The 13598-nt window shown below is 46.7% G+C and overlaps 4 protein-coding genes across 4 annotated transcripts; 2 read left to right on the top strand and 2 right to left on the bottom strand.

Moving 5' to 3' along the window:
- Positions 1-74: 74 nt before the first annotated feature.
- Positions 75-2866, top strand: BDV38DRAFT_256502 (FMN-dependent alpha-hydroxy acid dehydrogenase). Its single transcript, XM_032055524.1, has 5 exons — positions 75-782; positions 856-914; positions 991-2239; positions 2291-2364; positions 2440-2866. Exons 1-5 carry the CDS (start codon positions 755-757, stop codon positions 2524-2526), a joined length of 1497 nt encoding a protein of 498 aa, XP_031910100.1. The 5' UTR covers positions 75-754; the 3' UTR covers positions 2527-2866.
- Positions 2867-3329: 463 nt separating this feature from the next.
- BDV38DRAFT_256498 (uncharacterized protein) lies at positions 3330-5052 on the bottom strand. Its single transcript, XM_032055523.1, has 3 exons — positions 4684-5052; positions 4117-4625; positions 3330-4017 (listed from the first exon to the last, which is right to left on the bottom strand). The coding sequence occupies exons 1-3, from the start codon at positions 4903-4905 to the stop codon at positions 3618-3620; spliced, it is 1131 nt and encodes a 376-aa protein (XP_031910099.1). The 5' UTR covers positions 4906-5052; the 3' UTR covers positions 3330-3617.
- A 521-nt stretch (positions 5053-5573) lies between these two features.
- Positions 5574-6575, bottom strand: BDV38DRAFT_295544 (ankyrin repeat domain-containing protein; the record flags this gene model as incomplete). Its single annotated transcript, XM_032062722.1, has 2 exons — positions 5574-5955; positions 6018-6575. The coding sequence occupies 2 exons, from the start codon at positions 6573-6575 to the stop codon at positions 5812-5814; spliced, it is 702 nt and encodes a 233-aa protein (XP_031910098.1). The 3' UTR covers positions 5574-5811.
- Positions 6576-10816: 4241 nt separating this feature from the next.
- BDV38DRAFT_169154 (putative Na/H antiporter) lies at positions 10817-13113 on the top strand. The gene is made up of 5 exons (XM_032051928.1): positions 10817-11045; positions 11099-11772; positions 11827-11909; positions 11959-12367; positions 12427-13113. The coding sequence occupies exons 1-5, from the start codon at positions 10928-10930 to the stop codon at positions 12778-12780; spliced, it is 1638 nt and encodes a 545-aa protein (XP_031910097.1). The 5' UTR covers positions 10817-10927; the 3' UTR covers positions 12781-13113.
- The last annotated feature ends 485 nt before the right edge of the window (positions 13114-13598 follow it).

Raw genomic sequence — 13598 nt, 5'->3', positions numbered from 1 at the left:
AGGATCCTTTGGGGAGACAGCTTGGGTCCGCCTCGAGGAGTTAAAATTGAAGTTTTTGCTCCAAGAACGTGATGGAAGTTGGCTTCCGAAAGAGAGAGATCTCGCGCGGGGAGGAGTACTACCTAGAGTAGATGCACGTGCGGGGAGCAGCTGACCAAAACTAGTACTAGTACATTGTAGCTTACATTGTACAGATACACATTGAATTTGAATATCGACATTTCCAAACATACCCTTTCGCGATTGACGATATATGTTATTTTCACCGCCATAACGATCAATATAGAACGTCATAGCTCGTTGGAAATCTGTTAAACCATTTATCCACCAATAATCACGCGATGTTCTCTAATCCGCAAGAAATAGCGGGCCCGTCGGCTATAAGTTTACCAAATGCAGGAATCTCAATGGCCGCAGGCCATATGTCTCCCTCCTCCCCAAAGCTGGGTCTTACTAGGAGTACTTCCCCACACGGCTCCTGGGTCGGAGTCAAGTCCGATAAGCCTATTTATGCACATTGCACGCTCGGTCATTGAACGGGGCTGACAACGAGTAGCCTGTTGCCGAGTCTAGGTCGGTCGGGTACATGACTTGGGAGTCCCGTTTTCTGAAGGATATCCCTTCTTCCTCTTCTTCTTCTTCTTTCTTCTTCCCCCTTTTCGCTACTCTTTATCTCTCGTATCTTTATCAGGCCCTGCCGCATCTCGATTCCACGAAACAAATCTGAAGATACAACTGTGCTTGGTCCTGCAAGATGGCCAAAGTATTCGATGCGGCAGAAGGTGTGTTATTTCTCTTCTACGCTGGCCTGACTTGTTGCCAGACTGATGTGCTAACTGGTAACCAACCGTTCAGTCGCGAAACATAATACCCCAGACAGTTGCTGGGTAATCCTATATGGGAAAGTCTATGATGTACGACTTTGTTTAAGAAAGAAAGCTTCAAACTATAAATGTTAGACCTCAGACTAATTAAAACTTATTGTTATAGGTCACTGACTTCCTCTCCGAGCACCCCGGTGGTTCCAAAATTATTTTAAAGCTCGCTGGAAAGGATGCAACCGAAGAATACGACCCCATCCACCCCCAGGGAATATTAGAAGAGAACCTGAAGCCAGAAGCGATGCTTGGAATTGTCAATCCAGATACTCTTCCGAAGGTGCAGACAGAGCCTGTACCCTCGTCAAGCGAGGAGATGGAGGGCCCACCCCCAATGGAGTCTCTCCTCAACATGGACGACATCGAACAGGTGGCTACTAAAAACGTGAGCAAGAAGGCGTGGGCCTACTATTACTCCGCCTCTGATGATAAAATCTCCAAACATTTCAACACGGAAGTTTACCGCTCAATTCTCTTACGGCCACGGGTTTTCATTGACTGCACACAATGCGGCTTAGATACTACGTTGCTGGGACAGAAGCTAGGAATGCCAATTTATGTGTCCCCTGCCGCGATGGCTCGATTGGGCCATCCGGCTGGTGAGGCAGGCATCGCCGAAGCTTGTCGCAGCTTTGGAGCCATGCAGGTTATCTCAAACAACGCATCTATGACGCCAGAGCAAATTGTAAAAGATGCAGCCCCCGACCAAGTATTTGGATGGCAGATTTATGTCCAAATTGATCGCAAGAAGAGTGAAGCGATGCTGGCACGGATAAACAAGCTCAAGCAAATCAAGTTCATTGTTCTGACCCTGGATGCCCCGGTGCCTGGCAAAAGAGAAGATGACGAGCGAGGAAATGCTGTCGGAGCATCAGCACCAGTTCCAAGCGCGGCAAAGGCGGCAGATAGTGCTGAAGATGAAACCTCTCGGATCAATCAATCTTCTGGCGGTGTTGGAAAGCAGCTCTTCGCTGGAACTGATCCCTCACTGACCTGGAAAGAAACTTTGCCATGGTTGGCTGAGCGCACTGACTTGCCAATCATCCTAAAGGGCCTGCAAACTCATGAGGACGCCTATATTGCTTCTCTCCATACACCTCAAGTCAGAGGCATTATTCTTTCGAACCACGGCGGCCGTGCCCTCGACACTGCCCCCCCAGCAGTGCATACGTTGATGGAGATCAGAAAATATTGCCCGGAAGTATTCGATAGATTGGAAGTTTGGGTCGACGGCGGCATCCGGCGTGGTACAGATGTTGTAAAAGCGCTATGCTTGGGGGCGAAGGCTGTGGGAATTGGGCGACCTGCCCTGTGGGGCCTTGGGGCTGGCGGTGTCGATGGTGTTAAACGAACCTTGCAGAGTATGTTTGGAACCCTGATATTTGAAAAACAAACGGCTGACTGAAGCTTAGTACTGGCGGACGAGAGCAAGACATGCATGCGGTTACTTGGTGTAGAAACTGTGGATAAGCTAGGCCTCCAACATGTAAGACTCCTTTGTTACTGTCTCAATGACAGCGAGGTTCCCCATCAGACATACTCCGATGCTTACGCTGTATAGATCAATACCCGGATTCTTGAGCAACAGATTTATAATGGTCCATCAGGCCTCGAATCCATACGGAGCGATTTCCGAGCGAAATTATAGACGATGTGACCACTGGCATGTGAGTGGTGTTATAATGCGCTGTTCACTCGCCTTTGTTGGAGCAGTCGCTTGTTTGTACAGGTCTACGGCATATATCATACAATTTAAACCATACAGAATTAATTCAAACTTAAGGCCATTCGATTTTTCGATATGTGTGATATGAGCAAAAAGGGAAATTCGGAGAACTGTGATTGGTGAGGCGTGCATATCAAGAGCGTAATTGTAGACGACTGATGGCACTCTTAGCCTGTGATACCAGGCCGCCGCCTTCAAATATTCTATCTCATTCGATCTCTAAGGTGTTCCATATATAACTCTAGCCTATAGTGTAGAAAATTAGCTATTCTTCCTCTTCTCCATCCTGTCACCGATCAATGCCCGCGTATCTTCACTAAATTTATGTCTTCTCATCTCCACCTAGTCCATAAAGAATACTACATTCAAGCTGCTACTGCCAGAATAAAACAACCGAGTTTGCCACCAACTTCCACATTATAGAACCGGCGATTCTTTCAGCGATCACGTTGAAGACATTTCTTTAACCCTCCTACGGATGAATAACACGACTGCCGACTAGCTGCCCTACGCCGAACCACTGGATCATATAACATCAGAGTCTTATGGCTGCCGCTCAAGGCAACTCTGATCGAAGCATCCGGGCTCACATAGGTCCTAAGCGTTGCAAGGGTGTTATATCGTTCCTTGTTTGGGCTCCCAACCTAGTATATAAGACCTTTCCACGCCTTTTGATGAGTTGAACGGGCCCTGAGCTACGGCGTTGTTGTCCCCGGCTGAACGACCTGCACGTGTCTCTCCGTTCGCGAGTCTGCTCGATATAAATGGTCAATTTGGGCCTTAACTCGGCAGTGGTCACTGTTGCGAGTGGGGGAAGTATCCAGGTAAATGGACTGTTTCACTGTTCAGGAACCGGCTACTCACCACCTAGCGGGCGAATATAGTAATGATCTATCTGTAGGATGGTTTGACTGACATATCCCTCCTACAGCTAAGTTGTAAGTAAAGGATTTTGTTTACATAATGCTCCTATCTTTACTATAAAGCAGGATATAGCAAACTTTAGGGTTCCCTTATTCCTTGAACAAACACTCCCACACCCCTCCTTTGAACCAATTCTTATCTTTCTCCCAGGCTTTGACAATAAGATCTCTCCCAAGCCTCACAACATCAGCAATCTGCCTTTCAGTTCCCCATCCAGGGACCGTACTGCCGAAGTACATCAAATGGGTCCCTACGTGGATTAAGGTCCGGAATGCCATTTCTTCACTCAAAGCAGGATACGCTTGCATGATACCCTGAATCATCCACACTCCAGAATCGATATCTTTGTAGTGCTTTAGCTCGTACAACTCAGCCATCATTTGGCCTAGATCAAGAGCCCGAGTGCCACACTGAGCAAGTTCCCAGTCAATGATGAATAGGGGAGTGTTTAAGTACTGTGTATCCAGTGAAGTTTTCGGAAGTATGATACTGACATTATTAGTAAACCCACTTCTCCTGTTTAACCTGGGGAGTAAAAAAAATAAAAAAAAGAGAGAGAGAGAGAGAGGAAGACACAGCGACACTTACTTCCCCGGCCAGAAATCCCCATGGATCACTCCAAATCCCTCTCCATCTTTCCTTCCCGACTCACTCTTCGCCATATCCCTGACCTTCTCGAAAACGGCTCGGCTGCCCTCTAAGATCTCAGGGTACTTGCTGACCATGTTTACCAAGCTATCATAGTTTATGCTGAACTTCAAATCCCGGAAGAAGTGGTTCTGCTCCAATTCCCGAGCTACATCAGCCTGTGCCGGCTCCTTGCCCCATGAATGAAAGGAACTCAGCCAGTGCCCCAATGCCCGGCCAAGAGACACCGCCCATTCACGGGGCACGGTTCGAGCCGAGCTGGTGGAGACAAAAAATGATTTTAGATCTACCGAATCAGGAAGATCTTCCATCACTTGGGTGTGAGTGAGCGGGTTGAAAGAGTATATAAGGGGTGTTTTTGCTGTGAATTGACTGGCTGTGTCTTCATCGTTCGTTATTTTTGAGCTAGGGAAGTTATTAAGTGATGTTAAAATGGATTTTTCGATGAGCTGGATGTTAGCGTATTAGCCAGGATTATTCGTCGTGTATTAGGGCAGGAGCCATTACACAGCGTTGGGCAGATAATTTGAATTCTCGATTTGATGCTATATAGTCCTCCGTATGTTTGATGACGACCGTTGTGGTTCCATCTGGACGTGAACGAAGCAGAGTGCCACGAAAGACGAAGTTGGCGGTCCCACCGCTTAATTGCTCGACAGATGAGCAGGCATATGGAGTCGTGGAGAGCTCCGATAGTATGGTGTCTGGCGAGATTTCGCTGTCGGCCATGACGGTGTATATTAAACAGATATGAGAATGAAGACGTCTTCAATCCGGGGAAATGTAACTATATTTTTGAATGGTTCTATGTGATCTTTGAGGGAAGGATGAAGCACGTAGAAGTTGTGATAACTTAATTATATACTCCCTAGGTAGCGGAGATCCCCTGTAGTAATAACGATTCAGTCTCCACTTTGAGGCACTACGTAGTAGTTATGGTGCCTTCAATACGAGGCATCGGTGACTCATGAAGCTTGTATGGAGTATGAATCCGTCGGCGTCCCGATTTGGCAATACTGCCGTGTATTAGTGGTCTCATACTAGTACTAGGCATCGGTTCTGAAAAAGGCATCTGTAATAGTAGTACCAGGGTAAACCTACCCTACTAGCCAAAAGCTCACGCTGCGCTGCAATGCGATTAGATAAATGTCGGGTAATAGTTAGTTTGTAAGAAACTGAATTGCATAAACGATTAGGAATGACATTGATCTATTTTCTTATCTTCCCCCTCTCCCCCCCCTCAAAAAAAAACTGTGGATGGGATGTAAAGAAAGTGGTTTCAAAACCTCGCTTTTTGTACAGATAATATGTGTCGCACGATTCCAATTTATAGATGAAGAAGCCAATAAAAAAAAGCATTAACTTTGCCCTTTCTCGAGTCGCTTTTCCTCTGGAGTATCACCGTTTGCTTCGAGAGTCCCCGAGTTCAAATTGTATTCCGTTATTGTACATATCTTTTATCTTGTCAAATATCCCTAAAAGCGCAGTGGGTCTGCTGTCCATTCTTCAGCAATGAAGACGCCTGGAAGAAATTCAGCAGCCAATCTCCCCATCTCAGTATGAATCAAAACGTGGCTGCATGATAGGTTCAACAGGACTTTTCCTACAGTATTTCACCGTCAGCACAAGAGCTGATCAAAGCCACGAATCGATCAACAGCTGCTCATCGTGCTCAGGCGATACATCAAAGTTAGGTGAGTTAGGGTCATTTAAAAAATCAGAAAAGACCTTGTCAGTGTCCTCAGTCACCTCTAAGTACGAATTTGGAAGCATATATGCCTAGACCAAAGTTCGTGTTGATCAGTTTCTGAGCTGTTTGAGCTTCGTTTCGGATCACATACCTCGACATCTCTGAACATCTTGCGGCGTTCAATGTCAGCAATATCGCGAATCGTATCAGCTACTTCGGTATTGTTCAGAAACATGGCAACATGAATAAACATTTCCTCGAAAGGAGAGATGAAAAGACCCGGGCCATATTTGACCAGAGCATTGACGACAAAAGTCGTTCCAATATAGCACGCCATGAGGAAAACGCCACGGAACAGCGCCTCGTCCTGAAGCTGGTCATTAAGACCCATCTCCAGCAGAGCTCGTACAACAGTCGATCTACCCTGACGGATAGCGTACATGAGCTCTAGCATTCCGGTCTCTTGGATATTCACATGTGCCAACAGACATTTGACAACGCTCACTCGGTTCAGCAAGTCAGCGACATCAAGCGCAGAATAACCAGCGTAGCTAACGGCATCGCGATCTGCTCCCATCGCAAGTAATTCAATGACTCGCTCAGCATCATCCAGTAAGCATGCAACGTGCAACTCGCGTGTAATATTGAAGGATGCCCTTGCTGGGCGAGGTGGATAGAAGTAAGTGGGCTCTGCAGTGGTGTCATTCATTTTGTCTATAGTTGCCTCAGTCACTGCGCCTAGGCTACCCTGTTAGTACGCAGTGTCCTTTGCCTGACAGTGTGGTATGATCTATATATGACTCTCACCATGGGGCAGTATGAGAGCATGCGAGCCAAACTTACCTACTGCTCCCTAGTTTTGTTGCAGTTCTAGGATTAGTGGTCCAACACGGACGTCGTGCACCAGAGTTCAAAAAAATAAAATAGGCTTAATATTTTGCATATCCCTCTAAACCATGATCGTCTGGAGAGAGCCTTGCAAAGAAGCTAGTTAGGGACGTTCTCCCAGGCACTTATCTTCAATACCCCTTGCCAAAGGAAGAATAAATAGATGAAGAGACTCGCACGTTATCAGTGATGTATGTGTAGAATGTCGTCAGTTGTTGAGGGCCAAGAGGTTGCTAGTCTGGAGAAAGATCAAAAAAAAGTCCAATGGTGGAATCAGAGGCCGGCAAGACTGTTGGCTGCAGTGATTTTCATGGTTGTCATTATCGACTGAGTGCTCAATTTCATTCACTCATTCACTGGGGTCCTACTCCGTTTCAACTACATCTTGTGTTGAGAAGGTTAGCTTACTATATAGTCTTTCGGGGGCATCTCTATCTTCCTGTTAGTGCTAAGAGCACTGCTGAAGTAGACCAAGGCATAGACCAGGTAGCATGAGCCCGATCCTAGGTAGATAGGGTAAAATAGAGAAACTCGGTAGGTAACACTGAGCTAGACACAGGCTGTCTCTATATTCTCCACTGATTGTAATTGAATCGGGTGTTATCTGTGCAAGTACCGTATACCTGAGCCATACAGGGTAACACATTGAAGTTTCTTTCACTTCAATTGGGTAGCTAGTTTATATTCACAGAATTGCTATTCTCCATGATTATAGTTCTCTTAATCTTCCAGCCCAGGTAGCGAGAATATAGGCGTAGCCGTCTAGACATACATAGTTTTAGGAGGAAGCCCGCGTTTATTCATCAAGTGAAAGCTTCCCAGGGCTCGAAAATTGCTTGAATCGTAGTAATTCTTGGAGATCAAACCTCGAGATGCAGATAGCGTTGTCAATTCCATACGTGTTTTGTTTGGCCACTGCAGCAAAAGTAATCTCGCCAGTGGCAGGCGTTGTTCAGATTGCATTGGGATCGCTGAACGTTTTAACCTTGGATAATGTTTTCTAAACTGGGAGTAACCATCAAGATCGCGACTGCGTTTGGGATGACCAGCAGTGGATAATAGGTATGGCGGGGGTCGGAACAATCTAGTTCATTTGACTCTCTCTCTAAGGTATGTTGAATCGAAGAGCTGGGCTTAGGCTATACATCGTGGCGTAGCTGGGAAAGCAATGTGCGAGTACGGAGTATATTAAACCCCCCCCTTCTCTCTCTCTCTCTGTTTTTTTTATTTTTATTTTTTATTTTTTATTTTTTGGAATATATACGGCATCATTGAATTTATAGTCCCGAACGAAATAGAGTTGGACACTTACATTGCAGTTACTTTAGGTCGACTTAAAGAATGACTTCAATTTTAGAATTTAAATGCTTAGTGCAGTAAATTGGACGGACAGGAACTGAGGGGGTGGTTGTTATGAATCAAAAGGAGAGAAAGAAAAAGATCAAGAGTCGGCAAAAACATACAAATATAATAAATTCCAATGATTTATGGTTCCCCTCTTCCTTCCCTTTCACCCCCTCCTCCCTCTCTTGTCTCGGCGATCACCCTCCTTCCCCCAAATGCCCGCACCACCTCCTAACCCCAACAACATCAGAATCTTAGCTTGTTTCAACCCACAAGACTGCTTAGGGTTTATTCGAATTTATAGGTAACCCCCGTATTCTTTCAAGACGGGCTCCAGTTGGGCTTGCCTGGTAGCTCCGAACTTGGGACACTCAAGTTCCATTTGGAGCTGCAGGCCCAGAATTTGCATTCTTACTTTGAACTCCACCGACTCACGAAGCTTGACAACGCCGCCAAGAATATTCTATTTTCACTTACCTCCTCGGCCTGGACCAACATCCAAACTTCTATTACGAAAAACTTCCCTTCCAACTCCTGCTAGCCGGTGCAACGTGATGACGAACACCACTCCTCCCCCTCCTCCCGGTCCTGCCACAAAACCGTCTCCGAGTGTACAATCTACTCCGACATCCACGGCTGGTGCCAAGCGCAAACGGGGATCCGCAGGGAAATACTACGCGGTCAAGGCGGGATATCAACCTGGTGTCTACTATGCATGGAATGACTGCTTGACCCAGGTAACCGGGTACAGAGGTGCAGTGTGTAAGGGCCTCTATACCGCGTTGATATGATGTGCGGGTGCCCGACTAACGGAGGCTTCAGTTCAAGCATTCTCGACTCTAGAAGAGGCAAATGCATTCCTTACAGGCTCGAAACCTCCGCCGGCGCCCGGCGCCACTACTTCCGGCACAGACCCTACTCGATTTTACGGCATACAGCGTGGACGAGTACCCGGGGTTTATACCGATTGGGCAAAAGCTCAGGAGCAGATCAAGGGATTCGCACGACCGCGTTATAAGAAGTTTTCCACAAAGCAGGAGGCTGAAGCCTTCGTGAAACTAGGCCAAGCCAATGGTGCTTCGTTCGCTGGGAACACTTCAGAGATACAGAAGCTCCCTGGAGCACCCGGGATATTGAGCGACATACCGAAGGACGAGCAAGGCTCTCCTATAGAGCCAGGTGATGGCCCGTTGCCTCCCGGGGCAGAGGATGGGTTCGACCCAAACGTACTTTTGGACCCCAAAACAGGAAAGGTGGTCTATAAAACGAAGGAGCAGAAAAGTGCAACAAAGACGAAGGCAACAAGTCCTCCTGGGATGTTGCGAATTTATACAGATGGTAGTTCACTAAATAATGGCAGAGCGCTTGCGTCAGCGGGTGTTGGCGTTTATTTCGGACCTGGGGACAACAGGTTTGTTACCCTTTCTTCATTTCTATTGGTTGTCACCTTACTGACGCTGCGTTTCCCCAGCAGAAATGTCTCGGAGCCCCTTAAAGGTAGCCGCCAGACGAACCAGCGTGCAGAACTGACAGCCATCCTTCGAGCCCTCGACATAGCCCCACGTCATCGAGATGTGACAATCTTCACGGATAGTCAGTATGCGATAAAGTGTGTGACGGTGTGGTATGTCAAATGGCAGCGCAATAAGTGGCTTACGTCGGATAACAAAACGGTTGAGAACAAGGACTTGGTCGAATCGATTCGTGTCAAAATCGAGGAGCGAGATGAGCTTAAAGTTAAGACACTATTCGAGTGGGTTAAGGGGCACAATTCTGACCCGGGAAATGAGGCAGCTGACCGTCTGGCTGTAAATGGGGCGCAACGGGGAGTGTCTGAAAAGGCAGCAGCTTTGGAAGCCATCAAGAATATCCCCGATGAAGTATTTGACGATGATATCTGAACTCAAGGCGTCAAGTCCTTTGTTCTGTTTCCTTCCATAAATCCGTTTCTTGCCCTATGCTTCGTCACCTTGTTTCATCTCACTCTTTCTTTTCTCATATGATGATGATTGTTATGCTTTGTTGACTGTCCTTGAGGCGTCAGGGCTCTGTTTATTTTGTGTCTTTATGAGAGTGGTCTGGGAACTGATATACCACCATGATGATATCCTGGGATGGAAATACATTATTGAATCCAATGAGAGGAATAATACTAGATAATATTGATCACATGAATCTCACGATCCACCAGTAGTACTTAGTGGAAACCAATCCTTGACTGTATCTACTTGGTAAGTCTGATCTACTTCCCGTTAGGGAAAAGCCGCGCAAGTCACAAGAACAAGCTCCGGCACCGATCGTCCCCAGATTTATCTTTTATTCCGTCCTTTGATTTTTGTTCCCCCACCTCTGTGACCCCCAACGTTGAAAAATACTTCGTGCCGGCCTTCGGCTTTAGATCATCTTACTGTGTGCACCTCCGGGCATTTCCTAGAAAGAAAGCTGTCTTGCTCTGTGTGCGTGTGTGAGGTAGTCACTGAACCTGTCAAGTGTCGGCCGCATCCACCCAGAATTTCTCTTTGAGGTCCCAAGTGTAGGCGTGCAGACGTCTCTCAGATGACAGTGGTTCCTACAGTCAGGCAGATCTGTACTATGGTTGAATAACATAGGCTTGCAATATTATCAATCCTAAGACCAGCTCTTTATTATCTCTGGGCATCAAACCAAGGATTTTCCATCACTTGGTCTGTGACTCTTGACAAACACTGAAGAGAACTTCAAGGTATTTAGGTAGACGCACCTACAGATCTGCTATTGCGGTATCGTGCAGCTGCATTCCGGACAACCTGTGACCAAAGTATAAATCTCACGAGCTTTGGAAGAGGCATCATGCCAACCCTGGCGTTGAACAACTTCAACATTGTCTGCGCTACGTTGGGTGGGTTTATCTCGGTCTTTGGCTTAGTGTCCTACTTGTTCAAGGAGAGATTTTATTTGTCTGAAGCATGTTCGTTAAGCACCCTCTGTATAGGTTACCGTGCACACCACTGACAACGACAGTAATCTCATTATTGGCTGGGGTTGTCTTCTCTCCACATGCAGCCAATTTCATAAGGCCTATGGAATATGCACTCGGCTCTGAGCAAAATTTGGAGGAGATTACAATGTACTTCACCAGATTAGTTCTTGGGGTTCAGCTGGTACTTGCCGGGGTCCAACTTCCGAAACGCTACCTGCAACTAGAATGGAAAAGCCTGTCATTGCTGCTGGGACCTGGCATGGCTGCCATGTGGCTATGTAGCAGCCTTGTCGTTTGGGCTATGATCCCTAACTTCCAGTTTCTACACGCTCTCATAATTGGCGCATGCGTAACTCCGACCGATCCAGTACTTTCCAATTCGATCGTAAAAGGCAAGTTTGCGGACAAGAATGTCCCTCGGCCACTTCAAAGGATCATTGTTGCTGAATCAGGGGCCAATGATGGCCTTGGATACCCCTTTCTATTTTTTGCTATGTATCTGCTGAAATACACGGGGATGGGAGGGGCTGGGTATAGCGGAGGCGCCGGGAAAGCCATGGGTCTGTGGTTCTACGAAACCTGGGCTTACACAGTGATACTAAGCGTTGTATATGGGATCACTGTCGGCTGGGTTTCTAGAGAATTGCTTCACTGGGCAGAAGAAAAGCGCTATGTCGACCGCGAGAGTTTCCTCGTCTTTGCTATCGCCCTTGCAGTATGTCTACCACCCGGAAGCACCCAGCGATTACTGACGCAGTGTTGACTATAGCTTTTTATTGTGGGTACCTGTGGCATGATTGGAACAGACGACCTTCTGGCTTGCTTTGTAGCAGGTAATGTCTTTACTCAGGAGTAAAGGCCCTCTTTCTACTGCGGTTCAACATGATGCTGATTTCGACAGTGACTGGTTCCGTCTCGAAACGATGGACGATTCGCTGCAACCAACCATTGATATGCTGCTGAATTTGGCGATCTTTATGTGGTTCGGTGCTGTCTGCCCTTGGTCCTCCTTCCTGAACAACAGTATTATTCCAATCTATCGTTTGATATTCTTGGGAGTCCTGATCCTGCTCGTTCGCCGGATGCCGATCATTTTCGCAATGCACAAGTATATCGGCCAAATCGAGCACCTTCTTCAAGCAGCCTTCGTTGGCTTTTTCGGTCCCATTGGAGTCGGTGCCATTTTCTATCTATCGGTCAGCCGAGAATTCCTACAGAATATCATCGTTGATGGCAAAGTCCGGGATGATGCACAGAAGGTTTCCGAGGCTATTGATGTCGTCGTCTGGTTCTTGGTCATCTGCAGCATTGTATGCCGTACCTTAACCCCTAGCTCCTTGTTGAGCGTAGTTTTCTGACAGACATCCAGGTTGTGCATGGTCTTTCTATACCGTTGGTGAAAGCGGGATATCATCTGCCGCGGACCATCTCCCACGCACTCAGTGTTGGTTCCACGCCTGACGCAGAACCGGTGCCGATCGCGAACGTACAGCATACTCACAGCACTGCAACACAAGACAACAACCGAGGACGTAAACGGCCCAGTGCACCTCGATCTACGACTTTGCAGATAGGCCGGTCCGTCATAAAAGCGCAATTGACGGATCAGCAGCAACTAGGTACAAATCATGAAGGCGAGCCCGAAAGACCTGTAAACTTGGTAGCGCAGGAACCTGACAATGAGGCTACCTTAGGTAGCAATACGCTGGGAGGTACTACGTAGTAGCCATTGATTCATTGGTGCTAGTGTGTTGGCCGCGGAAACTGATCTGCCGATACATTCAACAATGGACCTTATTCCTCTACCGCCATTGTCAAGACATGTCAATCGCACAAGAAGTTTACCATGGTGTATTTTACAATTCTTGTACATTCTGAAGGTCATATAGTACAGTGGAGATTTTCTAGTCAACGTCATTTATGGTTACTGTGATCCTTGCATTGTACCTGGACAATTATAGATCGGCGATAAGCGCCTCTAAAGATATCCAGAGACGAACAAGCTTTAGGACGCCATCGTGATCTTAGTATGTGAATGGCTCAGAACAGTAAGCTTTTGTTCAGTTACAACAAAAAAGTCTTTTCATTCGAATGTCACGACACTACTATGATGGGTCACATGTAGAAAGAATGCTTAATATTCCCTAGGGAAATACTTTTGGGTCTTCGTAAAACTCCATCCTATCCCTTTTTTCTTTTCTTTTACTACACTGCCATGTTATCCTGCACTTCACCGCTAGCATGAATCCACCATACCTCGTCATTAAAGAACATAAGGAATGACAGCGAAATGGTAGAGATAGATAAATCGGAGGGAAACTAGGAAGAATAAAAGGAGTAAAATAGACATTGTTCCACAAGGTTGGTTCTTTCCATAAGAACCAGTAAATGCTAGGATCTTGTTTCGTTGCAGCATCGTCCGAATTCCCCGTTTCCGGACGTAGCAGCCGACCACGTCAAAATCAGATCAGACAACCACCCGCCCGCTGGATCAATTTGTCTATTGCAAAGGAAATTCATGCAGTCGTTATAATCCCATCC

The sequence above is a fragment of the Aspergillus pseudotamarii genome (assembly GCF_009193445.1).
Source record: "Aspergillus pseudotamarii strain CBS 117625 unplaced genomic scaffold BDV38scaffold_58, whole genome shotgun sequence".
NCBI lineage: Eukaryota > Fungi > Ascomycota > Eurotiomycetes > Eurotiales > Aspergillaceae > Aspergillus > Aspergillus pseudotamarii.
Note: the sequence above shows the minus strand (reverse complement) of the source record. Positions and strands in the feature narration are given on the sequence as shown.

Coding starts and splice junctions, on each gene's coding strand:
- BDV38DRAFT_256502 (XM_032055524.1), top strand. CDS start 755: ATGGCCAAAGTATTCGATGCGGCAGAAG. Junction 783..855: donor AGTATTCGATGCGGCAGAAG/GTGTGTTATTTC, acceptor CCAACCGTTCAG/TCGCGAAACATAATACCCCA. Junction 2,240..2,290: donor TGTTAAACGAACCTTGCAGA/GTATGTTTGGAA, acceptor ACTGAAGCTTAG/TACTGGCGGACGAGAGCAAG.
- BDV38DRAFT_256498 (XM_032055523.1), bottom strand. CDS start 4,905: ATGGCCGACAGCGAAATCTCGCCAGACACCATACTATCGGAGCTCTCC. Junction 4,626..4,683: donor AATTATCTGCCCAACGCTGT/GTAATGGCTCCT, acceptor GCTAACATCCAG/CTCATCGAAAAATCCATTTT. Junction 4,018..4,116: donor GGGGATTTCTGGCCGGGGAA/GTAAGTGTCGCT, acceptor TAATAATGTCAG/TATCATACTTCCGAAAACTT.
- BDV38DRAFT_169154 (XM_032051928.1), top strand. CDS start 10,928: ATGCCAACCCTGGCGTTGAACAACTTCAACATTGTCTGCGCTACGTTG. Junction 11,046..11,098: donor ATTTTATTTGTCTGAAGCAT/GTTCGTTAAGCA, acceptor TGACAACGACAG/TAATCTCATTATTGGCTGGG. Junction 11,910..11,958: donor GGTAATGTCTTTACTCAGGA/GTAAAGGCCCTC, acceptor TGATTTCGACAG/TGACTGGTTCCGTCTCGAAA.